The sequence below is a fragment of the Aotus nancymaae genome, unplaced genomic scaffold (assembly GCF_030222135.1).
Source record: "Aotus nancymaae isolate 86718 unplaced genomic scaffold, 86718_ANA_hifiasm-v0.15.2.pri h1tg000072l, whole genome shotgun sequence".
Classification (NCBI taxonomy): Eukaryota; Metazoa; Chordata; class Mammalia; order Primates; family Aotidae; genus Aotus; species Aotus nancymaae.
In genome coordinates, this window is record NW_026988487.1 from 2,578,244 (window position 1) to 2,606,033 (window position 27,790).

Consider the following 27,790-nt stretch of genomic DNA (forward strand, 5'->3'; position numbering starts at 1 on the left):
GGGGGGCTCATGGGCTGGGAAGGCTTATTATGACAGAAGTTAGTTGATCTTCCAGCTGACTAGTCACAGCTCCGAGGGCAAGCTTCACAGTACAAGGGCCCACACCACCTGACATTATATAAGATCATCATTTGTTTATTGTCAGGGTTTCTCCACTGGAAAGCAGGGTCCATGAGAGCAGAGCCTGTCTTGCTCATTGCCGAATCCCCAGTAGCCAGATCAGTGCCCGGCATGTATTCGGCATCCAATAAATGTTTGTGGAATAAATGAATGAATGAATGAATGAATGAATGAAGGGGGTAGAGGTAGGGAAAGATGCCTCATCCTAAGTGCCGTATTTCATAATTATTGCTTTTCACTGACTGTTCTTTGTAAGCTGTTTCCATCTGTGTTTATTTTTCTTCAAACTGGTTCAGAACACAATCCTGATCCTTTTTCCAAACATGGTTCTCAAGGATACTTTCAGATGATTGCTCGGCTGAACACACTAGTGTTACTGAAACCGAACAGCACTGCAGAGAGAAAACTAATCAATCTGCCTTTGGTTAACAGCCTTGAAAACACGTTATTCATGAAGAGATCAGGCAGAGTTTGGGGTAGGGCAGCCTATTACCATCACTAGAAACAACAAATAGCGGAAGTGCAGGACTGTTCATTTTTCTCAGAAAGGACGATCTGTTAGCAAGGGGACCTCAAAATGTCACCTGAGGGCAGGGATGAAGTGAAGAAAGACACACAGGGGATATGGCAGTTTTTTTTTTTTTTTTTTACTTTAAACATTAGCATTAAGTTGGTTACCGTACACATCCAAAGGCCCAGCATCTCAGAAAAATCATTAAGCGGCACACCTTGTACCAGAGTCTCACAGGAATAAAATATACAATGCTACATTGAGTGGTTAAAAATACACAAAAAAGTAGTTTTAACAATCTATAAATTTTTTATACTTAAAATCATGATTGAGTTGAAATAAAAAAGTGCATTTCAATTGCTAAAAAAATAATATTGGTATAGTTAACACAAGGGGGATATCAGTACATCGAGGGATCTGACAGGATGCTAGAAAAAAGACGACTCAGGGAAGCTGGGCAGCATGGGCTCATCTGGAGATTCAGGAGCTGAGCTCAGTTCCACCTCACTGCAGTTCCCTGGGGCCAAGCAGCCCTCCTCTTCCCAGTATCTTTCCCATCTTAAGAGATCCTGTCCTACCTACCTGTCACCTCCCCAACCCAAAGACTCCTCTAAATTTCTTTGCAGCATGGCAGATGCCTGCCCTACACTGAGTCTACTTGACCTTCAATTGCGTCTCCGCAGAGAGGTAGGAGAGGGACACTGCCCCATTCTGGACTTGACATAAGTACCCCAGCCACATGGCCTTAATCCTTATGACCTAGCAGGCAGAACAGGGACCAAGCAGCTTCTATTTTGTCAAACTCCTTTGGACAAATATTCAACATTCAACAACAAGTTTTGTAAACCTAACGCTAAACAAGTCATGGCAAGCGAACTGGATTTTCTTTTCTTAAGAAATGAGGAAAAGTGCAAGTGATCTCAGTACTGTTGGGAAAACAAAAATAAAAACAAACAAGTTGCACCTGGCCACTTGCTGCCTAAACCAATCACAGCTTCAGTTTTGTTTTGTGTCAAGTGTTGGAGTTACAAGTAGACACCACTCTCTGTGCTCAGGTTCAGACCTGGCTGGGGGTGAGAGGGCCAGGCAGAAATCAGTTAAGAAGGCCATTCCAGGTGTCAATGCCTCCTGGCTCTCCAGGGGTAATATTTACCGCCTGGGCTTTCCTCTTCCCAGGTTGATTACTGACCTGTTTGTTGTGAAGATGCTGCTGCAATAAGCACAAACAGAACTCCTGGCCAGAGAGCTGATGAGGGTTGTGAGCCCTTAGACAAGTAACTGACAGGGAGCGCAGTTTCTAACCTGGAGTGCCTGTTGCACTGGTCAGGACGCACGGTCTGACCTAGAGGACTTGCTCCCTGATGTAACAGATATCCCTCTGGAGCAGAGAAGGTGAGAAGCATTTCCTCACTCATACTCGAGTTCCCCCAGTGCTCTCGTCCCTCCTTTAGATGTGATGGTGGTGGCCTGCGGAGGAGATATGAAAGGAAGCCTGCCTGCTCTGCCTTCAGCACACAAAGACGCCCCCATGGGAAGGTCCTGGCTTTCAATCTGGGTGTCATCAATACGTAAAAAGTCTAATTAATTAAGATGCCTGACCCACAAGGACTCCAGGCCCACACGTCAATCACTGCTTGCATTATGAGGGCTGAACAATGACTGGACTTTGTAATAAGTAAAATTTCTTAAATAATTAAAATATATGAGTAAGCTTTAAGCCAAGAGGCTACTGCAGAAGTTTTAAAAGCCGGATCTTTCTTTACAAGGTTGAGAATAAAACTAAAGCACTTTATTGCTCCCTTGTGGACAAAGCCAGAAGTGCTGATGGAAAACAGTCACACAGCCCATGTCAAGAAATGAGTAAAATGCATATTCAAATTTACAGAAGATTGAGAAGAAATCATCCGATTTTCAGAGGCTGCATATATGCCCTTGGGGAGACAACTTAAGAAGTAAACACCAAAATTATGTCACACTATTTATTTTTAACCTAATGAACTGAAATGATAGAGCATGAAAAGATGTTTCTAGGAGGGTTAGGAGTTCTAGCAGAATAAAAATACTTTCCACCAACTTTCAAATGCAATGAAACAGTCTTAAGTCCTATACAGGATGTGAGTTGAAGTCTATCATTCTCATCAGACGGTCCCCTCTCACCTGTAAAAGACAGGTAGGGAGGAAGCTGTGTTCATTCAGAGGAGCTGGATATTCCAGAAACAACTTGATTCTTTGGCACACCAGTACAGACACAGGTTCTTTAGTTGATCAGAACTAGCCAAGGCAAGTATCAGATTTCCTTCTGAAGTTCAGCAAAATTCAGCTTCCACGCCCCTTCTTGCCCCATCCTCACTTCCTATGAAATCATTTTCAAGTAATATGTAACATCCCCGATCTCACCAGAGAAGCTGACAGTGTGTGAAAGTAACCTGCGACTGGAAAGCTGTGGGAACACTTCTCAGGGGCAGGAACTCCCTTGGATGCATGCGTCAAATGTCTCCTACTGAAGACATACAAGACAGCAGGCTGTCTCATGGATGTGGTTCCTCCAAATGACACGCAAGCACAGCTCTCCATGGTTTTATGGCCTGGGACTCTACAAAGCCGCAAATTTTAAAGTAGATAGTGTAAGTAGCGAGTTACTATCCAAGAGGCAAACTTCCAGATAAGTAATGAGGAAGAAACATCAAGGCGAATTAAGTGAAAAGTATTTAACACAACAACCAGAAACCCTTGTTACTGATTTCTGTAACATAAAAATTTACCTTTTTCATTTTGTAAACTCATCTTCCTATCCCAAATAGCAGTGAAGCCTTCAAAAATCTTGAATTTATTCATCATCAAACATAACCAAATCTCACAATTTTGCACTATCTCACCAATAATATACTGTCTGTTGCCAGACAGAAAAGATAGAGAATGTATTAACAGCTGCCTTCTTCAACACCCACCTTGTGTGGTTATTAGTCTTTAAAAACCTGAGTACTATTAACTTTAAGGAAAAGGACATGAGATTTTAAGTCAGAAAGGAAAAATGTTGACTAAGTCCCAAATGTTCAACTCCAAGCTTTCATTCACATAAAAAATGCAATCAAATCTCATTTTAAAGAGTTCTTTTTTTTTCCTTCTTCTCCAGTTTTGGAGAACTGAAAGAGAGGAAAAGACCTGTACACAGCACAGACTTCCACTCTGGCTGTGAAAGACTAGCAAATGTTTTATCAAGGAGGTGCTGGATCGCGTCACGTGGAAAACACTGCAACCTCCTTTCTATTACCTCCTTCATATATTATGTATCCATCATACGTTTTAAATGAATTAGATGAAAAGAGCTAGAAAAAGTAAGCAGAAGTTTTTGAGGGACAGGGCCATGAGAGAGCAGAAACTCAGAGAGCAATTTCAAATTAATTTGACTAAAATAAAGAGTACAGTCTCACAAAACGTGTATGGAACAGAGAGGGTACATGGGAACAGGGCAGAGCAACAGCAGCACTCAGGATCCCTTCATTAGAAAGGGGAGGCATTCAGGAAGACTTCAGTTGAGAAAAAGATGTTCAAACGATATATTCAATGATCTTTAATTTTAAAGGAACGTCGAATTTCTGGTGAAAGTAAGGAAGGTGAAGAGTGAAATAAGGATAAAATCTTTCAACAGAGATATATAATATGTGAAGAAATAAGATATAAATAAAAGTTAAAAATGTAACCTAAAAATGACATGGAGGTACAAAACAGAAATATGGTCAAAATTCTTATCCAAGGTTTTAGCTAGTTTGTAGAGTTAAGCCCACTGGAAATAAGGGTGAATTTCAGTACTCATGGAGAATGAAATAGAGGTAGGAGTTAGATCAGGAAAAGAATGTTCCAGGATGCTGGCATCTTGAAGGCACTCAAAAACAGAGTGAGAGAGACTGAAGCTGCAGTGACGCTGGAGGATTAGAGAGAGGTGCATACTCTTGTATCCGTCATAAGAAATAAAAACTCCAGGAACATGTGATCATACATACATTATCGAGTAGTACGTAAAGTAACAACACAGAAAGAAAGCCACCTTATAAGTAGTTTCTTACAATATAGATTCTACCTAGGGAACAAGAAAGAGTTTGTTTTCCAAATATGCATGTCTGCAAAGTAGTTCTGACTTAAAGAATTTGATAAACGGTATGTGATCTGGTTCTTTAAACAAATTTACTGAAGCAAAAGCTTCAAAGCTGGAACAACCAAGGAGTTTGATTTTCCTTTGAATCTTGCAAAACCTACCCTCTAAGACAAAAAGATCTGATCATAAAGTCTATAAAAAAGTCTAGAAAGTATAAAAGTATAGAACTATGAAAGTGGATATATTGATGGCAACTTTTATGGCTTCCATAGAAAGTGTAGAGAGGATCTCTGGTTTGCTTTATCGAGGTAGTGTCCAGGGTTGGAAGGTCATCGTTATTTATTGTAAGTGCTACAGATGACAAGAGCAGGTTAGCTAGGGTGTTGTTATTGCATAATAATGCCACTATCTCTAATGGCTTATGACCTTTCATTCCTAAAATAAAATAAAAAAAAATTTGAATTTCCTATCTTGGTTCAGGCAAAGGAAAATTAAAACCCAAACTTTACTTCTGAAATTTTATAGTCTGAAGAATCCCAAATGAGTTGATTTTTTAAAACGGTAATTAGCTGATAAAATTCTTAAATGTAATATATCCCCTTTTTCATTGAGTACTTCTCATACAGTCTAGAACAGCATTGAAATATTTATCATGTGGACCAGCAATGCAATAAAATTTGTCTTTTCTATACAGTAGCTCAAACAGAAAGATTTCTCTAACTTAAGTTTTTTAGTTTTTTTTTGTTTTAAACATAAAAACCGACCTATCATTCTGTGTTTTACTAACTGAAATCTGCAAGATGGGGTATATATACATATATCTGCATTGGATTTCTATCTCTGCTTCATCTTCTCAAAATTTAAAACTTCCAGTGAAATCATAATGAAACTAAACATACATATCTATCCAACAAACATAAAAACTGAAAAAAAATTTCAAGAAGTAAAAAAATTCATAGTTTATAAGCATCTCTTCCGAGCATTTTGCTTTCGGTTAGTATATGAGGGACAATCGAATTATAGGAAAAGTTCTAATCACTAGAAAAAGATACTTCCAACAAATGTGGTTTTAAAAAAAGGTGTAACTATGGTAATGTCCATGCGCAGTCATTAATCTAGAACAGTTAATGTAAATGCCAGACTATAAAAGTACAGGTAACTGATTTGCACAGGCTTCTTTGAACTACAGTAAGGTTTTTTTGTGGAGATCCCCCCTGCTTGCTAACAATAAGAATCCAGTCACAAATGTGTGTGGAAATAAGCCAAATGCCTTTAAACTGCTGTCTTTTCTTCATTCAAATTAAAAAATCTAACTCAGAATGAGCCTACCTGACTCAATTTGAGAAAGCAGCAGCCTTCATTAAGGCTAAGGAAGAGTTTACATTTGACTGATAAATTTATGAGAAAATAACAGAAAAATAAAGACAAACACAAACAAACCAACCCACAAAAAACAATGCCAACTCATTCTCAAGTAAGTCTTAACCATAACAATGATACAAGCCTTTGAAGACAGTAAAACGAAGTAATGAGGGACAGCATCAATTTGATATTTATATAATGCTTAAATCCGGCTTTTGTTGTCTTTGACCTGTACAGATAAGGGCTGAGAACTCAAACTTCTCCATAATTCTTTTTTTCATAAACAGATGAGTAGGTAAAAAATTTTGAAGCATTCATGGGGTGCTGTAGCATATATGGAAGAGAACATACCACATAATTCAACTTTTATCTTACAAAGAGGACCCCAACCAAATTTTCAACCCTGAGTTTGAGTCTTAAGCATGTTAAATCTGTTGCACATATATGTTTAAGGCTTAATCCTGCAGTTCTTATATTCAGAAGCATTCATGTTGTGAATATTCTTAATGTATTTCATTATTCATATGCAATATGATATCGATGAGGAGTCATTATATTCTGAGCAGTTTTCCTGAAGACCACAAACCTCAAGTCAAGGAAAGTAACTTAATCTAGGAGAAAAAAAAGGAAGTTTCTAAATTGTTCCACAATACATTTCACTAAGAATTGTACTGTGTAACAACACTAATTTTATTTTAAAAAATAATTTTTTTTCTTTGCTCTGTTAAGGATGGTGGTGATTATTTGCTTAATACTGGTTTTCCTGTATAGTAGATATTTTCTTATGGCTATATTTACTTGAATGGAAAATCAAAGATGACTACCTGAATATTCCAGTGTATAATTATAGTACACCTCATGAAATGGTTGATTCTGTGGTCTCAAGTCTAGAATTCAGAATTGCTGCCCATATAACTGTAAATTTATTTAGAACAAAATAAGGTGGCCAGGCACAGTGGCTCACGCTTGTAATCCTAGCACTTGGAAGGCTCAGGCGGGTAGGTCACGAGGTCAGGAGTTCGAGACCAGCCTGGCCAATACGGTGAAACCCAATCTCTACTAAAAATACAAAAATTAGCCGGGCATGGTGGCGCACACCTATAATCCTAGCTACTTGGGAGGTTGAGGTGGGAGAATCGCTTGAACCCGGGAGGCAGAGGTTGCAGTGAGCCAAGATCATGCCACTGCACTCCAGCCTGGGCGACAGAGTGAGTCTCTGTCTCAATAAAAAAAAAAAAGGAAAAAAAAAAAAAGAAAAAAAAAAAAGAACCAATTAACCAAGCTACAAGTTATCTTTTTTAAAAAAAAATTATTTTAATACTACAGGCTTGACCATAAAATAATGATATGTTTATATAAAAGTGTAGGTTGACAAACTTGTCATGGAATGCCAAGGAGACTGTGGAAGGAGGGGGAAACAACCACTAAAGATATAACAGTCATAGGCAAGGAATTAACTTTCCTTATTGGCTTGGGTACCTGGGTGCTCAGAGAATGTGTACAAATATTAAAAATACCATTCTTTAAAACTTACATCCAAAAACAGGGAGAAAAGTATGTCTTCAGATACTTTTCTGCCTCATTCCAAAATTTTCCTATGCTCATTATATAAGACAGGCAAAATCAGAAGGAGAAAATTTAGAAACATTAAACCAAAAAGCTAATAGAGAATGTGATTGTGTGAAAAATAGGGACTTAACCTCAATTGAAAGAGTTCCATTTTTTCCTACCACAGAGCTAATTAGCTAGAAAAGTGCTCAAAGCGTATCTGCACATTTAATATTAAAAATAAAAAATAAATAAAAGCCAGCATTCTGGTTCAGGCAATGACTTTAAGAACCCAAGGAAAGAAAAATAAAGAAATTTCAAGATTAAAAAATGGATTGGGCATAGTAGCATGCGCCTGTAGTCCCAGCTACTTAGTTAGCTGAGGTAGGATTGCTTGAGCCCAGGAGTCCGAGGCTGTAATGTGCTATAATTGCACCTGTGATCAGCACTGCACTCTAGCCTGGGCAACATAGCAAGACCTTGTCTCTTAAAAAAACAAAATTGGAGAGGGGGTGGGGGATAAGTGATTTAGCCTGGGAACTCAGTTCTTTGAGATAAGAAATACAAAATTTTAAGCTATACTGAGATAGATTTGATCAGTTAAGAGTAATCAACACACTAGCCCTTCTGTTCAGCCTTTCCTATAATAAGCTCCTGGTTGATTATGTTCTTTTGAAGTTCTCCAAGCTTGAAAAAGTAATCTGCCTAAAGGTATTAGAGGTGCTGCTCTCTTTATCACCTAAGGATGCTGGTATTACATAATTTGCAGAGGACAGGGCAGTAAAACTTAGGAGTTTTCCCTCACTGCTATTTAAATTGTGTTAAAATAGCTCAAAGTTGTGAACACATCCACATTTTACATATCACAGACATTTAAAAACTCATAACTGATTTGCCTTCTCATCTGAATTTCTCAGCCCCTACGGCAACATCATGTTTGTGATTTCAAGTTTACCATTTTAGCTTCTTATAACAATTCTAGAAAAATAAAGCAACCTCAAAATGAGAGATTTCAATGTGTCATCCCATAAAAGCTATACATGAACACAGTTCCTAAGGGAAGTGAGAAACAGACGTGACTGAGATGAAATGATCTCCACTACTTCCTCCTCCTGTCAGCAAACAGCCTTATTCAAATTTTCAAAACATGCAAGTTTTAGGTGACTTCCCTGGAAAAGGCCCCAGCCCCTGCAAATCATTTCATGTAATGCACTAACGGAGCCAAGGAGAACATGGAGGACAGGAGCATATCAGGGAGCCTCTTTGAGTGTTAAGCAGAGATTTCAAAACTACCAAGTATTTACGCCAAATCCTGAAAGTAAAACCTCATTTTTGCAGTAACCTGGTCTGGAGACCCTCTCAGATACATCTAGTTTCTGAAGCACCTTTTGAGTTGTACGGATGTAAGAATAACTTTGAATTATAGAAGTTATATGCATCTTTAAGAATCACATTTTGACGATTATAAAATTTTTTTTCTATTTTACAACATAGGTTCAGCTACACTGAAAAAATTACACCGCTTATTGAAATACATTTCATTTTAGAAACAGACTACTAAAGAAGTCTATACAAAAACTCTAAAATAATTTCTGTAGTAAAATAAAGAGTGCGTTAGGAGAGCTACACAAAGAACATGTCTGTCTTTCTCTATAATGCTTGATATACTGTGAAACATGGCCAGCTCAACTCTGTAGCTGGCACCAAAAGCTGAAAAGAATTCCTTACCATACACAGTGATACAATTAATGCTCTGGATTAATCTCACAGCCTTCCCGATTAGTACAAAGGAAACCAGGCCTATCCCCTCTTTGAGGAGAAGTCTGGGATATAAAAGCAAGCATACCTCATCAGCTGATATGAAATTATAAAATTCCACAAGTCTGAGTATTTGAAACTTATAAAAGTCATCAGAAAATGCAAGCAAATTGGGCTTTCCTTCAGTGGTTCCCCTGGTTTAGATGACAGTCCCTCGGTGAGCTCAAGGTAGTTCTTGCTCATTCCCTTGGATCTGCTGACTCAATGACACTGGCGAAGATCTTAGTAGAGGCAGAGTCTGAGAACTAAGGAAATGTTCACCAACTCCCTCTGTGCACACTCACACATGGGGACGTGTCTCCTGGAGAACACACTAAGGAGACGGATGTTAATGATGCGGTGCTGAACTGTTCTTCTCTGCCAGGTGCCGCAGAAAGTTGTCCTCACTCTGGCCTCTATGATTTAAAGGCTCACTCTTAAAGAGAGCTGGAGGTGGGGGGAGGTGAGGGACCGGAGGGATGGGAAGGTGGTGTGGGTGGTGAGGGTGTGGGTGGATGTGCAGGTGTGAGAAGGGGTGGGGGATGGGTCGAGGGGGAAGAGTGCTTACAGGATTCATATTGATTGGAGGGGTGGGGGTTGTGGGTGTGTTCACCACAGAAGGAACTGGGGTGGCTGGGGAAGTTGTAAGTGGGATCTGGACAGCAGGAGGCACATTCACGGGGCTGGTCACCCGAAAGCACTTCTCCTTGTGGGCCTTAAGCATGTTCGAAAAGCGGAACCTCTGGCCACACACATCACATGGATAGGGCTTCTCGCCTGTGTGTGTTCTGCGGTGTCTCTTCATGTTGGGGCGGCTGGTGAAGCTTTTGCCACAGATTTCACAGATAAAGGGTTTCTCTCCTGAGATGAACACAGACATAAAAATGATTAACATATTAAGTGGTGATTGTGTGCTTATGCTATTTCTCTTTTATTATTATTATTTTTCTTTTTTTTTTTAAGATGGGGTTTCACCATGATGGCCAGGCTGGTCTTGAACTCCTGACCTCAGGTGATCCACCCACCTCGGCTTCCCAAAGTGTTAGGATTACAGGCGTGAGCCACCGCGCCCGGCTATTATTATTATTTTTAATTGAAATGGGGCCTCACTATGTTCATCAGGCTGGTCTCAAATTCCTGGCCTCAAGTGATCCTCTCATCTTGGCCTCCCAAAGTGCTGGGATTATAGGTGCGAGCCATTGTGCCTGGCCTATGAGACTGTATTCAAGATTCATCTAAAAATCCCCTCAAATTTGGACTTAACAGATCAGAGTAGATACACCTAAAACTTACATATATCCTACCATCTGGGCTTAGCTAAAAGAAGAAGATAAAGATGGGGAAGGAGGCACTTACATTAGTGATCCTCTACAACCTACACAAAGAACAGTTCAAATGGCTGTGCCAGAGAAAACATCCCAGATGACCCTTTGCCTTTAAATTTAGGCAAATTAATCTGTAAGCAATTTATTTTTTATTTTTATTTTTTGAAATGGAGCTTCACTCTTGTTGCCCAGGCTAGAGTGCAATGGCATGATATCGGCTCACTGCAATCTCCGCCTCCTGGGTTCAAATGATTCTCTTGCCTCAGCCTCCCAAGTAGCTGGGACTATAGGCGTGCACCACCATTCCCAGCTAAGTTTTGTATTTTTAGTAGCAACAGGGTTTTACCATGTTGGCCAGGCTGGTCTCAAATTTCTGACTTCAGGTGATCCACCCACCTCAGCCTCTCAAAGTGCTGGGATTATAGGCGTGAGCCACCGCACCCAGCTGCAATTTCTTTTTTAAACAGGATCTTGCTCTATCACCAGGCTAGAGCGCAGTGGTGTGATCACTGGTCACTGCAGTCTCAACCTCCTGGGCTCAAGCAATTCTCCCAGCTCAGCCTCCCAGGTAGCTGGAACTACTACTACAGGTGCCAGCTACCATGTCTAGCTATCTTTTCTTTTTCTGTAGAGATGGGGTTCTCCCAATTTTGCCCAGGCTGGTCTCAAACCCATGGGTTCAAGCAATCCTCCCGCCTCAGACTCCCAAAGTGCTGAGATGACAGGCGTGAGCTAAGGCCCTGGCCTGTAAGCAATTTCTGATATTCCAAACAAAAGTAAGAATTTTCTGAAAATGTCCTGTGGAACAAAGAAGTCTCTTCCTGTCTATTCATACAGAATCCTTAGCATACAGCTTGCCTTTTGGCAATGAACTTAGAAAATACTGGCCAGACAAACCTGCAACCTGAATTTCACACTGCAGTGTTTTTTTTTTTTTTCCCTTTTCCCATTTTTGCTCTCAGTTGCAGCATATACCTTTGCAAATACACACCAAAGTGTTTCTCAATGTGAGTGCTACTGGCATTTCTGCAGACAACTCCTCATTATGTGGGACTATCTGGCACACCGAAGAGAATTCAGCATTCCTGCTGCCAGCCTACTAAATACCCACAAGAGATTTTGACAATAAAAAATGTCCCTACTCCATTTCCAAATGTCCATGGGTGTAGGGAGGGTGGCAGGGACTACTGCTTCTAGTTGAGAACCACTGGACCAATGAGTCAAAAAAAGAGACAGAATCCCATAGTTCTGAGGGAACTTAGAAAGAAATTAGGTTTGGGTTCAGAGGGCTTAATTTCTAAGCTTTCCTAACTTTCTTTTGAACTTATTGCTTAGTTCCATGCTGCGCCTGCCTGCTTCTCTATCCAGCCTATAGAAAATAAGATGCTTTTTGACTCTATATGTTCATCAATCATTTCACATGGGATGCTGAGGTGAGGTGGGGAGTTCTTGTGTACATGGACTTCAGTGAACCATATGCTTGTACTGATCAGTTCCTGTATCAGTCCTCCATGTCTATAGCTCGTATCTTTACATTAGCTCCTACTACAAGAGCACTGCTGTCACTTCCATTGCTGCTCCCTCTTCTCCCAACAGGTGTGCTGCTGCTTCTTTTTGAGATGGAGTCTTGCTCTGTTGCCCAGGCTGGAGTTCAATAGCATGATCTCCACTCACCACAACCTCCCCCTCCTGGGTTCATGCGATTCTCCTGCCTCAGTCTCCTGAGTAGCTGGGATTACAGGTGCACACCACCACGCCTGGCTAATTTTTTTGTATTTTTAGTAGAGACGGGGTTTCACCATGTTGGCCTGGCTCGTCTCGAACTCCTGACCTTGTGATCCACCCATCTTGGCCTCCCAAAGTGCTGGGATTATAGGCATGAACCACCGTGCCCGGCCAGGTATGCTTATTCTACTCATGTGTATTGGGTCTTACTGTGTACCAGGCACTGCTAACTGCTTTATGACTATTAGCCTTGGTGATCCTCACAGTGATTGTATGAGGCAGGTATACTATTACCCCTTATTTCACTCACAAGGAAATGAATAAACTTGCCCAAAGTTATATGCTAATGGAGAGTTAGAATTTAAAATCTACAGCCTGGTTCTAGAGTTTATGTTTTTGACATGAAAACCACAGTACTTCACAAATCACTCAATGTGCCTTTCTGCATATATGAAGGGATGTATTTTCTTACTTTCTCATCTACTTTGGGATTTCTTCTTTTTTTTTCATTCCCCTCACCCCAGGACCCCTCTTATACTACTAGGAGCAAACACCTATCATAGTTCAAATTTCTTGTCTCCAGCTTTTCATTATAGTAGAAAACTGACATCCCCTATGGCCTCTTCCATGGAAGCCAGAATTTTCCACCTTCCTGAGAGACTGAAGAGTCAATTTTCTCCATAACTATCAGCATTACTTTCAGACTATCATATTTCTCTTGTCTTTACACATATTTTTTTTTTTTTGAGACAGAGTCCAGCTGTGTTGCCCAGGCTGCAGTGTAGTGAACGGCACGATCTCAGCTCACTGCAGCCTCTGCCGCCCAGGCTCAAGTGATTCTCCTGCCACAGCCTCTGGAGTAGCTGGAATTACAGGCACGAGCCACCACACCCAGCTAATTTTTGTATTTTTAGTAGAGACAGGCTTTCACCACGTCGGTCATGCTGGTCTCAAACTCCTGACTTCAAGTGATCTACCCACCTCAGCCTCCCAAAGTGCTGAGATTACAGGTGTGAACCACCGAGCCGGCCCTCCTTATACTTTTCATTCTTCAATCACTGCCACAGCCAGGCTCCTTGCTGTGACTCATTCATCTTTCTGGATGAATTCTGAGCCCAGTTTGTTTTCCTTCTTTTTAATCTATTTCCTCTAATGTCTTAAAATTGTCAACTTCTGGCAGGGCATGGTGGCTCATGCCTGTAATCCCAGCACTTCGGGAGGCCAAAGCAGGAGGATCTCTTGAGATCAGCCCGGGGAACAACTAAATTCATCAAGGTAACTGGAAAAGCATGTATATTAACATATCTAAAGATATGACCTGTTACATGTAGATAAAGCTAATAGTAAGAAACAGCAATGTAGCCAGGCACAGTGGCTCACACCTGTAATCCCAGCTCACACCTGTAATCCCCACCCTCCTTTGGGAGGCTGAGGCGGGCAGATCACGAGGTCAGGAGTTCGAGACCAGGCCGGCCAACATGACAAAACCCTGTCTCTACTAAAGATACAAAAAATTAGCCAGGCGTGGTAGCATGTGCCTGTAATCCCAGCTACTCGGAAGGCTGAGGCAGGAGAATTGCCTGAACCCAGGAGGCGGAGGTTTCAGTGAGCCAAGATCATGCTGTTGTACTCCAGCCTGGGTGACAGGGTGAGACTCCATCTCTAAATAAATAAATAAGAAACAGCAATGTAATGAGTCTGAAGAAAGAACAGTAAAAATGAAGACAGAGAATCTACAGAGAAGATAGAAAAAATAATTAGCCAGGCACAGTGGCTCACACCTGTAATCCCAGCACTTTTGGAGGTAGAGGTGGGTGGATCACGAGGTCAGGAGTTTGAGACCAGCCCGACCAACATGGTGAAACCCCATCTTTACTAAAATATAGAAATTAGCAGGGAGTGGTGGTGTGCATCTGTAATCCCAGCTACTCAGGAGGCTGAGGCAGGAGAATCGCTTGAACTTGGGAGGTGGAGGTTGCAGGGAGCTGAGACCATGCCACTGCACTCCAGCCTGGGCGACAGAGCGAGACCCCATCTCAACAAAGAAAAGAACAGAACAAGAATTTGGCTAGTTGTCTTTTGTATGTGATCTGTCCAATAAACACAAGCATTCCAGTCTCCTTAGTGTGAATATCCTTGAGCAGAATCAGAAAGCCATAAATATATACACACACACCCACATACCACACATACACGTACATATACACACACATACATATATACATCTAACTGAAATCCTTCTTGAACTTTAAACCCATTTTTCAAACTGCTTATTTGAATGCCAATATCTCAGAACAAATGCAAAATTAAGTTCATCATCCTATCTAGCAAACCTGCTCTGCCCTCTACTATTCTCTATCTTGACAAACAGTTTTATACCCCACACCTGGGACTAACCCTTTATTCTTTCCTTTGACACTACTGATATCCAATCAATCACCAAGTTCATTCAAACTTGGTGACCGAATACTATTGTGATAGTACTGATATCCAATCAATTCACCAAGTTCTATTTTGTCTATCACTTTAATCTCATCCATTGCCATTACCATAGATTTTTTTTTTTTGAGATGGAGTCTTACTCTGTTGCCCAGGCTGGAGTACAGTGGTGCAATCTCGGCTCACTGAAACCTCTGCCTCCCAGGTTCAAGTGATTCTCCTGCCTTAGCCTCCCAAGTAGCTGGGACTATCGGCACACGCCACCATGGCCAGCTAATTTTTGTATTTTTAGTAGAGACAGGGTTTCACCATATTGGCCAGGCTGGTCTTAAACTCCTGATCTCATGATCTGCCCACCTCGGCCTTCCAAAGTGTTGGGATTACAGGTGTGTCATCACGCCCAGCTGCTCATAGATTTTTATTTTATTTTATTATTTTTTTAGATGGAGAATTGCTTGAACTTGGGAGGCAGAGGTTGCAGTGAGCTGAGATCACACCACTGCACTCCAGCCTGGGCAACAGAGCGAGACTCCATTTCAAAAAAGTAAATAAAGATAAGTCTCTCTAATAGATTATTGTGATACAAAACACATGTGAAGTGCTTGCAACAGTATCTGGCACATAGCAGATACTCAATGCATTTTACCTGCTACTATCATCATCATCAACATCACCATTACCATTCAGCAGACTATAAGAAACCAGGTCTTAATCCATCCTTGTGTCTCTAGGCACGTAGCACTGTGCCTGGTACAAGGAAAATCAGTTCTATTTTGTTTTGTTTTGTTTTTGAGACGGAGTTTTGCTCTCATTACCCAGGCTGGAGTGCAATGGCGCGACCTCGGCTCACCACAACCTCCGCCTCCTGGGTTCAGGCAATTCTCCTGCCTCAGCCTCCTGAGTAGCTGGGATTACAGGTACGCGCCACCATGCCCAGCTAATTTTTTGTATTTTTAGTAGAGACGGGGTTTCACCATGTTGACCAGGATGGTATCGATCTCTTGACCTCGTGATCCACCCGCCTCGGCCTCCCAAAGTGCTGGGATTACAGGCGTGAGCCACTGCGCCCGGCCCGGTATTCTATTTTGAACTCACCCTATGTCCACACCATCCTAGTAAGCCCTGACTCATGGCTGGTCAGCCTTCCTAGATACGGTCTGCCTCATTTCTCTTCAACTGCAAAGAAACAGTCCAATACTGTCAGTTCATGCAACGTGCTTAATCCCCACCAAAACACACTGCTGTCTCTAAATGTAGTTTCATTCAGCCTTAGAGACCTATTCCCTTCCCTCTCTAAAGCTAATCCTTCTCTAAAATGTTAACATTTCTCCTGCACCCTTCAGGTACTACTGTCATTCTTTCTTAATATCAAACCAGAGGCCTAGAGAGGTACACAATTCTGCTAGTGAGTGGCAGAGCCAGGTTTGTCCAACTTCACCATCTAGCTGCTTTCCCAGTTTGGACACTATGAATAATATTAAAAGGCAGATGACAAATCAGGGGAAAGTATTTCAATATTAATGAAATTTAAAAAGTCAAACACTGTAATGGAAAGATGAGCACAGAAAAGGCACAAGCAATTCAAAAAAATACATTGATAACTACAAACAAATAAAAATGTTCAATCTTACTTAGTAATTAAATAAATGCAAATTAATATAAGAAATCATTTCTCACCTATCAAATCAGCAAGGATTTTATTTAAATTATAAAGGGCTGGGAAAATAAGGCAAATTTTCCCTCTGGGTTTAAAAACAATTTTTTAAAAAATAGAGATGGGGGTCTCACTATATTGCCCAGGCTGATCTTGAACTCCTGAGCTCAAGTGATCCTCCTACTTCAGCCTCCCAAAGTGCTAGGATTACAGGCATGAGTCACTGCCTGGCCTGTGGCTATTTATAACAGTAGAAAAACTGGAAACAGAAATAACCTAAATGTCTAGCAGGGAACTGGCTAAATAAATGGAGAAAACATCCTTTACTGGCCAGGCACAGTGGTTCACACCTGTAATCCTAGCAGTTTGGGAAGGCGAGGCCGGTGGATCACCTCAGGTCAGGAGTTCAAGACCAGCCTGGCAAGCACAGCAAAATCGCATTTCTACTAAAACTACAAGAATCACTTGAACCCTGGAGGTTGAGGTTGCAGTGAATGGAGATCCGGCCATTGCGCACTGGCCTGGGCAACACAGCAAGACTCTGCCTCAAAAAAACAAAAAACAAACAAACAAAAAAACCATCCTTCCTTTATAGGATTGTTGCAAAGAGTACATTAAATGAGATAAAGCACTTAAGATAATAACTGACATACATGTGTATAATAAATGATAGCTATTATAGCAAATTTACAAGAAGAAATCTTATATAGCCATTAAAATTATATTGCTAATAATGACATAATACAGTAAAATAAAAAGCAGGTTACAATACAGTATAAAGACCCAACATTTGTTTTGTTACTATACACATGAACACATAAACATTTATATAAACTATCTGTCTATATGTGTGTTAAGAAACTAAAGAACTGAATTTTTTTTACTGAGTATATGCCAAAATGTTAAGAGTGGTGATCTCTTGGTGATAAGATTTTATTTGGTTTGTAATTTTCATGGTTTCTAATGTATTTTAATAAGTGTGTGTTATCCTTTTTTTGGTTTGTCTTGTTTTCTGAGACTAGGTCTTGCTCTGTTACCCAGGCAGGAGTGCAGTGGCAGAATCACAGCTCACTGCAGCCTCGATCTCCTAGGTTCAAGCAATCCTTCCTGCCTCAGCCTCCCAAGTAGCTGGGACCACAGGCCCACGTGCCACCACCCCTGGCTAACTTTTGTATTTTTTGCGGAGATGAGGTTTTGTCATGTTGCCCAGGCTGGTCTTGAACCTCTGTGCTCAAGAGATCCACCTGCCTTGGCCTCCCAAAGTGCTGGGATTACAGGCATGAGCAACCATGTCTGACTGAGTATGAATTACACTTTTAATGAGAAAGATAAAAATTTTGGGAGCTGGGTGCAGTGGCTCACACCTACAATCCCTGCACTTTGAGAGGCCGAGGCGGGTGGATCACCTGAGGTCAGGAGTTCAAGACCAGCCTGGCTAACATGATGAAACTCCATCTCTACTAAAAATACAAAAATTAGATAGGCATGGTGGTGCACACCTGTAGTCCCAGCTCCTCAGGAGGCTGAGGCAAGAAAATTGCTTGAACCTGGGAGGTGGAAATTGCAGTGAGTGGAGGTCACGCTACTGTACTCCAGCCTGGGTGACAGAGTAAGACGCCTCAAGAAGAAAAAGAAAAAATTTTTTGAGAGGGAATTTAGGTAGTTGCATTCATTTAGAAGAAACAAGACATATTCAGTTTGCCTATTTGGTCAAAGAAGAATACTCAACATAAATTTATACAATAAGTAAAATAATCATGAAAGAAACACTTCAGTTTCCCATTATGAACACTTAAGGGTCTAAAGAAATAAAGGACAAAGAAGAAGAAAGAAAGAAATACAGGAGAAGGAGGGAGGAAGGAATGGGAAGAAAGAAACACAGGGAGACAGGCAGGGAAGATACGGGGGATACAGAGGCAGAGACTAAAGTGCTAGAGTTTCCTTTCAATTCTGTGACATTTACCAAGCATCTATGTGCCAAGCAGTGTGTGTAAATATGACACTACTTCTGCCTTCAAAAAAACCTTATGTTCTGGTCAGGAGTGGTGTGGCTCACGCCTGTAATCCCAGCACATTGCTGGGATTGTAATCCCACACCTGCCTAGGAGGCCTAGGCGGGTGGATCATTTGAGGTCAGGAGTTCTAGACCGGCCTGACCAATATGGTGAAACACCGTCTCTACTAAAAAGTACAGAAAATTTTAGCTGGGCATGGTGTTGCACACCCATAATCTCAGCTATTTGGGAGGCTGGGGCATGAGAATTGCTTGAACCCTGGGAGGTGGAGGCTGCAGTGAGCCGAGATCATGCCACTGCTCTCCAGTCTGGGTGACAGAGTGAGATTCCATCTAAAAAAAAAAAAAAAAAACCCAAAATCCCCAAAAACTTATGCTCTGTTTAGTTCCATGGTTTCTTGCCATATTACACACACACAAAAAAAACAAACCCTAAAAATGACACTAGAACTAAGAACCTATCCAAGAGCCACCAAATTATAAGGAGAATCTGTTAACTATTCCGATGTATCCTGCTATCTATTTGGCTACATTTTTTTTAATAGAAAAAAAATTTCTTTCTTTTTCTTTTTTTTTTTTTTAAAGATGGGGTTTCACCATGATGGCCAGGCTGGTTTTGAACTCCTGACCTCAGGTGATCCACCCACCTCTGCCTCCCAAAGTGCTAGGATTACAGGCGTGAGCCACCACGCCCAGCCTATTTGGCTACATCTTCAAAGTTATTTTCTTTTCAGGTCTAAATTAACCAATTAAACTACTCTCATAGCTCTTCATCTAGCCTAAAAATCCTTAAAATCTGAGGGTGCTCTGTTCTGAATGAGAAAGAAGCCCACTAGATGGGCATTTTTCTTTGGGCTTCAACAGAGAACTGGGAACTAAAGAGATCCAGCCATGGGCAGAATTTCCTCACCACTAGGTAAGCAAATGAACAGCAGGCTAAGCAAGATCATTTCTGTTCTTTCTAGCTCCAGTACTCTGTGGATGAATGGAACCTAGAATCCTGTGATTAAGTTTTATTTAGAATACTGTTTAATTTATGCAAAGATGGCTAATCTCAGAACATCAAGTTTAGACTGAGATACAATGATAGTGTTTATAGGGGAGCTATTATTTTAGCCAGTTCCCTGGAAGCTGGATAATCAAATGCTTGTAAGACTCAAATCCATGCTATGGAACATATGCCCCTAAAACCACAAAGTGATTAAAATATTTAACCTCGCAGAACTTGGATGTGTTCCTGACAAGTAGTGAATTTCGGTAAATCATATAAAATCAAACTTGAAGAATACTGAGAGGGGCTAGGCTTGGTGGCTCACACCTGTGATCCCAGCACTTTGGGAGGCTGAGGAAGGCAGATTGCTTGAGCCCAGGAGATCGAGACCAGCCTGGGCAACACGGTGAAACCCTGTCTCTACAAAAAATACAAAAATTAGCTAGGCATGGTGGTGCACACTTGTGTTCCCAGCTACTCAGTAGGTTAAGGTGGGAGGATGGCTTGAGTCTGGGAGGTGGAGGCTGAGATTGCACCACTGCCCTCCAGCCTGGGTGATGGAAGTGATACCCTGTCTTAAAAAAGCAAAACAAAACAGACAGAGAGGGGTATTCTACTAAAGCAGTCAGTCTCCCAGTGCCCTCCAACCTTTTAAGGTCCAGAACCCTTCCTTAGGGAAATAACACATGCATATATACAAAAGAAATTTTAAACAATTTCAGGAGTTCCTGAAACCCCAAGTAAAGACCCCATTGTCTTAAAAGAACTAAAAATTAAAAGACACTCACAAATAATCCTTTCTTTTTTTTTTTTGAGATGGAGTCTCACACTGTTGCCCAGGCTAGAGTGCAGTGGCTCAATCTTGGCTCACTGCAACCTCTGCCTCCCGGGTTCAAGTGATTCTCCTAGCCTCAGCCTCCCAAGTAGCTGGGATTACAGGTGCGCACGCCACATCCAGCTAATTTCTTCTATATTTTTAGTAGAGACGGGGTTTCACTATGTTGGCCAGGCTGGTCTTGAACTCCTGACCTTGTGATCTGCCTGCCTCAGCCTCCCAAAATGCTGGGATTACAGGCATGAGCCACCGTGCCTGGCTAAATAATCTTTTTTTTAAACAATCCCAGAGACATCAAAGCTAAATTTTTCAGTATTACCAATCTATATTTTTATGTATTAGGTTTATTTAAAGTGGGAATTTTGCTTCAAATGCAAATTTGTAGTTTTGATTTTTTTAAAAACAGACCCACAGATGATCATCAACAAGTGCTTGAGACATTATCTATACCTTTCCCAAGAAATTCTTACCAGTGTGTGTTTTCATGTGTTCGTCGAAGTACTGCTTCATGTTGAAATCCTTGCCACACCACTGGCACATGAACTGTTTGTGCCCAATGTGAATGCTCATGTGGGAGCGTAGCTGGTACTTGTACTGAAACCTTTCGTCACAGTTCTGCATTGGACACAGTGGAGATTTTTGAATGCCAAGCACAGTAGCTTTACCTGAGCCCACCCTAACATAATCTCTGATATTAGGCTTATTTTTCATATTCCAAATAGAACCTGCTTGTGTCAGCTATTTGGCTTTGCTATATTTCTGCAGGTGAGTTATTAATAAAAGGGAAACTTCCTCATAAAATTATCATTGAAGTAAACTCAACTTCTCAGAATCACTGAGAAAATAAAAATAAGTCATTATGTGTTATTTCCAAGTTAATCTAATCTGAGTTAACAGTGTGTTAAAAGTGACATTTCTCTACCTCACAGTGACAGCACACACCGAGCTCAGAGACCATGTCTGAAGGTTCTGTGGAAGGCAGCCTTGTGCCTCCTGTTCCGGCACACCTTTCTCTCACTGGTCCGCCACCTACGCAAACACTAGCCCCTAGGCCTGGGTCTGTAAGTAGCACATTCCTTACCTCGCATCTGAAGGGCTTCTCTCCAGAATGCTGCAAGGAGTGCACCTTGAGTGACATACTGCGTTTGAATGATTTTCCACAGGTTTCACATGTAAATGGCATGTCTTTCGTGTGTGCTGCAACACAGAATGTACTTTGCATCAAAACAATCCACCAAAAAGCTCAAACTAAAAAGGTATCCTCTGTAAAGCAATTATGCCAACCTAATTTTCTAGAATGATTTGTGAGGCATGAGGCTTTTTTTTTTTTTTTTTTGAGACGGAGTCTCACTCTGTGACACAGACCAGAGTGCATTGGTGTGATCTTGGCTCACTACAACCTCCGTCCTCCCAGGTTCAAGTGATTCTCCTGCCTCAGCCTCCTGAGTAGCTGGGATTACATGCATGTGCCACCATGCTCAGCTAATTTTTGTATTTTTAGCAGAGACAGGGTTTCACCATGTTGGCCAGGCTGGTCTCAAACCCCTGACTTCAAGTGATTTGCCCACCTTAGACTCCCAAAGTGCTGGGATTATAGCTGTGAACCACCACACCCGGCCTTTGTGAGTCTCTAATAGTAATGTCTGAAGAGAAAAATAATGCCGAAAAGAAACTGGGTGTGGAAGACTATACCATCCAATTTGGTGATACTTACTGAAGACATATTGCATTTAGTTTAAACACGTCAAAACTGAATAGGGCAATTCCTCATATCCTGCCCAATTCAGGGCATAAAACACACAGAAGAACAAGAGAAAATTATAGGTATGAGAGAAAAGCAGAAAAACTTACCAACCATGTGTTTCCGCACATGAGCCATGGTATAGAATTTCTTCTCACAAATTTCACAGGAAAATTTCTTTTCTGCATATCCATGGACAATCTTGATATGTTCATGAAGGGACCAGAGTTTCTTGAACGATTTGTTACAGGAAACACACTGAGCAGGATAAACAGAAATAATCTTATTTATAGGGGCTTACAGAATGCCATACCAGCCTACTGGCAGATGAAATGGATATGCTTTAGGTTAATGGCACAAGGCCAGAATCCAGATAAATGCTATTCTTCGACAGAACCCAGATTCCAACACCAACATCTGTACGTTCTCTTTTCTAAGATGCATCTTTTAGACACCCTTTGGGATTATGAAAACAATGGCAAAAACTAGAACAAAAAGTGGAAAGTTCCACTAACATCAAGGAATTAATTGCTATTATGAAGTTAGTATTGTACCTATGAAAAGAACTTTCAAGTTCATTTATTTATTTTGAGACAAAGTTTCACTCTGTTGCCCGGGCTGGAGTGCAGTGGCACAATCTCAGCTCACTGCATCCTCCGCCTCCTGGGTTCAAGCGATTCTCCTGCCTCAGCCTCCCAAGTAGCTGGGATTACAGGCACGCGTCACCACACCCAGCTAATTTTCTTTTCTTTTTTTTGTATTTTTAGTAGAGACAGGGTTTCATTGTGTTGGCCAGGCTGGTCTCAATCTTCTGATCTCGTGATCCACCCGCCTTGGCCTCCCAAAGTGCTGGGATTACAGGTGTGAGCCACCATGCCCAGACAAGCTTTTTTCAACAGAAGTTGCAGGAGATTCAAGTTTTTAAAATTTATGTATTAAGCAAGTGTGGCTGCCTCCTCCACATCAGTTAGTAAGGGTTTACCAGAGAATATAAACTAATTTTAGATTAGCATAATAAAAACAAGATTAAACAAAATACATATTAGTGATATAGGTATTACAGGTATGTAGAAATATAAAAATGTTTTTATGCCTTAGAAAATGCATTTGGAGCATTTATTAACACAAATTATTAAAATTTTACATTTCTCCAAATCTAATTGATACTTTCAAATACTACCCTCTGGCAGAATATAATCTCTAAACTCTTAGTATCACTCTCTTTTATTTAAATTATTTTTATTTTTTATTTTTAAGATGGAGTTCCACTCTGTTGCCCAGGCTAGAGTGCAGTGGCACAATCTCAGCTAACCACAACTTCCGCCTCCCAGGTTCAGGTGATTCTCCTGCCTCAGCCTCCCAAGTAGCTGGGGCTACAGGCATGTGCTACCATGCCTGGCTAATTTTTGTATTTTTAGTAGAGACGGGGTTTCACTATGTTGGCCAGGCTGGTCTAGAACTCCTGACTTTGTGATCCGCTCACCTCGGCCTCCCAAGGTGCTGGGACTTACAGGCATGAGCCACTGTACCTGGCCTCACTCTTTCTTTCTTTTTTTTTTTTTTTGAGACGGAGTTTCGCTCGTTACCCAGGCTGCAGTGCAATGGCGCGATCTCAGCTCACCGCAACCTCTGCCTCCTGGGTTCAAGCAATTTTCCTGCCTCAGCCTCCCGAGTAGCTGGGACTACAGGCGTGCGCCACCATGCCCAGCTAATTTTTGTATTTTTAGTAGAGACGGGGTTTCACCTTGTTGACCAGGATGGTCTCGATCTCTTGACCTCGTGATCCACCCGCCTCGGCCTCCCAAAGTCCTGGGATTATAGGCGTGAGCCACCACGCCTGGCCCACTCTCTCTTTCTTAAAAAAATTTAAAAAAATTTTTTAGTCTAAACTTTTTTTTTTTTTTTTTTTTTGAGATGGAGTTTCGCTCTTGTTACCCAGGCTGGAGTGCAATGGCGCGATCTTGGCTCACTGCAACCTCCGCCTCCTGGGTTCAGGCAATTCTCCTGCCTCAGCCTCCTGAGTAGCTGGGATTACAGGTACGCGCCACCATGCCCAGCTAATTTTTTGTATTTTTAGTAGAGACGGGGTTTCACCATGTTGATCAGGATGGTCTTGATCTCTTGACCTTGTGATCCACCCACCTCGGCCTCCCAAAGTGCTGGGATTACAGGCGTGAGCCACTGCGCCCGGCCTAGTCTAAACTTTAATTAACTAAAGCCTATCCTTTTTCCCTTACAGACCAGTTCCAGAGCTCTCTTGCAAGAATCTAGAAAACATACACCACATTGCCTAGTTCCTTGTATCATGAATCATTAATAGCCTGGAATATTAGGCACAATGTATTTAATCATAAAATATTTCTGGTTAAAGCAAAACAATACTAGAAAGCCCTTGGTAATCATTAAACTCTTGGATACTTAAGGGAACATGTTAATATTCACTGTAAATAAAGATCTCTAAACATCATTGTCACTTCAGGAAACAAGAACTCTGAGAAGTGTTAAAAGATAAACTTCTGGCTGGATAATGCTCTAGAAAAGGACAGACTACTCTTATCAGCCATTTTGTAGGACATGTTTTTTGTCATTTTTTGTTGTTGTTTTTTTTCTTTTTTGAGAAGGAGTCTTGCTCTGTCGCCCAGGCTGGGGTGCAGTGGTACGATCTCAGCTCACTGGAACATCCACCTCCCAGATTCAAGTGATTATCCTGCTTCAGTCTCCCAAGTAGCTGGGACTACAGGCGTGCGCTATCACACCCAGTTAATTTTTCATATTTTTAGTAGAGATGGGGTTTCACCATGTTAGCCAGGATGGTTTGGATATCCTGACCTCATGATCTGCCCACCTCGGCCTCCCAAAGTGCTGGGATTACAGCTGTGAGCCACCACGCCCAGCTTGGGTTTTAGTTTTTACTTGTTACCAGGTCATCAGGATTATTAGGATCTATACACAAGAACAAAGTACAGTGTTCTTTAGGAATGTGAATAAAGTTCATTTAGCAGAATCCACAAAACTTAAACACAAGTTTAAAAGTATTATGATGAAGAATCATGAGGAAAGTCACACACAAAAAGTATTTATTAACTGTTTTTTTTTCTGTAACTTAAACAAATTTAAGTTTAAAAACCTCACAAAACCTATATATAAAGATCAAGAGCACTTTCAGTAATGGATCATTACAGAATCCAAGTTTGACCCCTAGGGTGCAGCACTGCACCACACTCCCTTTGGCTGAAGTGTTGCAAACAATTCCCAGCCAAGCCAGGGCACAGGCAGTTACCGGAGGATATGGACTCCATGACTTGTTCTTTTATTTACCCAGCGTGTTGGAGATCAAGTCACAACTGATGAATCAAAAACGGTGAATTTTTAGCAAATGCAATTTCCATGTTTTAAAACTCTCTTTAGAGTAGAGCAAAGCAATGATCTCAGTTGTTGATTAAAAGCAACAGAAGAAAAGTGAAACTTAAAAGGTGACTACCAACATTAGGAGCGCGCCAAGAAACAAACCAAACCAACATAATTTATAAGTTTAGCTTAAATATGGTACAAAATATTTGTTACATATCTTATGGAGACATGAATAGACTTACCTCTTATGAATATTCATTAATATGCATTCGCATGTGCAAACCAATATAGCTGCAATCCACATGACATAATACAATTAGCATATATCTTTAACCTATCACAATACTAGTCCTTTCATGACACCAGCCTGGTTTGGATACCATTATTTTGTTACCTTAACAACACTGTACAGAGGTATTATGTAACCCTACTGCCAGGTGGGCAACATTTTCAACCAGCTCAGCCTCTGCTTAATGTTTGCATATTCCCATGGGCTCAGCCTCTTGGCAAATTTAGTGTTGTCATCTCTCCAATGGTAAAAGCAAACTCACTGCTGAAGATCTTCCATTTCCACCGGTCTGAGTCATTATGGTTTTGTCCCCATCAGCTGTACTAGAATCTGGCATCCTTGTAAACCCACAAAGGGACTTTTCTCTACTCCTAACCTTTACTCAGTAACTCCTACCTCCACAGAGATGATGCCAGAATAAATTCTATTACATTTCCTACAACAATGAATCTCTGCAAAGTTGGTGTTGATTTTAACCTCCTGGTCAATCAGCTATAACAGATCCCCCTTCCAGTGTGCCTGGGTTCCCACTAGTCCAGCGTCAGTTAAATTTAATGCTTTTGATATAAAAGCCTTGGTTTAGAAAAGACCAAAGCAGGAGATTTTCAAATGATAAATTGGTGAAATCTGTCCCTTCAGCCTCTATTGTATTTATTCTCTTGGGCGGATACCAGATGAATCTGAACAGCCAGGTTCTATCCTGAAAAGTTTGCCCTCTCGGTGATGAAACCTACCTGAATGTTTTTTTCACAGTCTGTTTGCTGGTGAAGGGACAGCTCACTTTCCAGGACAAACTTCTTGCCACATTTATCACAAATCTGCATGCGCCTATGAGTAACGTTCATGTGCTTTTCCAGGTACCAGCGAGTGTTAAATACCCTGGGGCACTTCTCACAGGTCAGAGTCTCTTTCTCTTCACACTTAGCTTTCTGGACTGGTGCTTTGGGCTCCTTTGCGGCCCGCTTCTTACGCTTAGGTTGCTCTACACTCTTCCTACGACCTCTTGTAGTTCTGGGAGTAGGGGAAGTGGTAGCTGCGGCAACAGAGGCAGCTCTCCTCGTTCTCCTTTGTGTAACGCTGACTTTCTCTACTATCTTCTCCTTTTTCTTCTGCTTTTCATTCTCTCCATAGTCATTGCTGTCATCTGTGGCCTCTTCCTCACTCTCTTCCTCTTCCTCCTCACTGCTTGTCTTAAGAACAGGAGTCTCTTTGGACTGAGAAGAGACACCCTTTTCCCCTTTAGACACATTTAATGTTTGATTATTAAGGTTTACCTCCACTATGATCTGCTCCCTTTTGTAAGAGACTTCTTCCTCTTCCTCCTCCTCTTCTGTGTCATCAGAATTCTCCTGGTCTTCCTTAACAGCATGCACGTCAGACACGGCTCTTGTCTCCCTGAAATATGGCTGTTCTTCTGTTTCATGGAGATGTGGTTTGCTCATCTTGGTGTCCACTAACACAGAATAAGGACTTCCTGATTCCCTTTTGTACACTTTGGTGGACAGGTCAAGTTCTTGGGTGGCACCATGATAAAAGGAAGATGGCACCTGACCACGACGGCTATCTTCTTGTGCCATTCCTGCTACATGCACAGCACAGCTTTCAACCAGCTCCTGACAAGAACTGGCTGTGTGGCTCATTGGTAAGCGGCCCAATTTATTAAGCAGTTCAGACTATAAAGAAAACAGCTTTTAAACAAGGTAATTATTAAGACTCAAATCTGTTTTCATCCACAAAGAATCACTCAAATGAAAAAAAGATATTCCTGGAAACTGTGCAATTCTTCCAGTGTTGCAGCACCAAAGCATAAGTCAAAGAGGTCTGGTATTACGGCAAGGGCAGAGCACTAGTGACTTTTCTTCTGAAGTGAGCTGCAAGGGGAGTTGGAGCATCTTATCTACAAAGAAAAGCAAAGAGGAAAAAATAATCAGATAATACCACTATTTCCTTTTTATAGCATGCATCTAAATCACAAGAAACATAGCTTAAAATTAT

General features: G+C 41.2%; 1 protein-coding gene across 1 annotated transcript; it reads right to left on the reverse strand.

Annotated features, from left to right (window-relative positions):
* Positions 1-747: 747 nt before the first annotated feature.
* ZNF652 (zinc finger protein 652) lies at positions 748-27,790 on the reverse strand. The gene is made up of 5 exons (XM_012451811.3): positions 26,530-27,790; positions 22,266-22,413; positions 21,496-21,611; positions 20,885-21,029; positions 748-10,292 (listed from the first exon to the last, which is right to left on the reverse strand). The coding sequence occupies exons 1-5, from the start codon at positions 27,433-27,435 to the stop codon at positions 9,781-9,783; spliced, it is 1,827 nt and encodes a 608-aa protein (XP_012307234.1). The 5' UTR covers positions 27,436-27,790; the 3' UTR covers positions 748-9,780.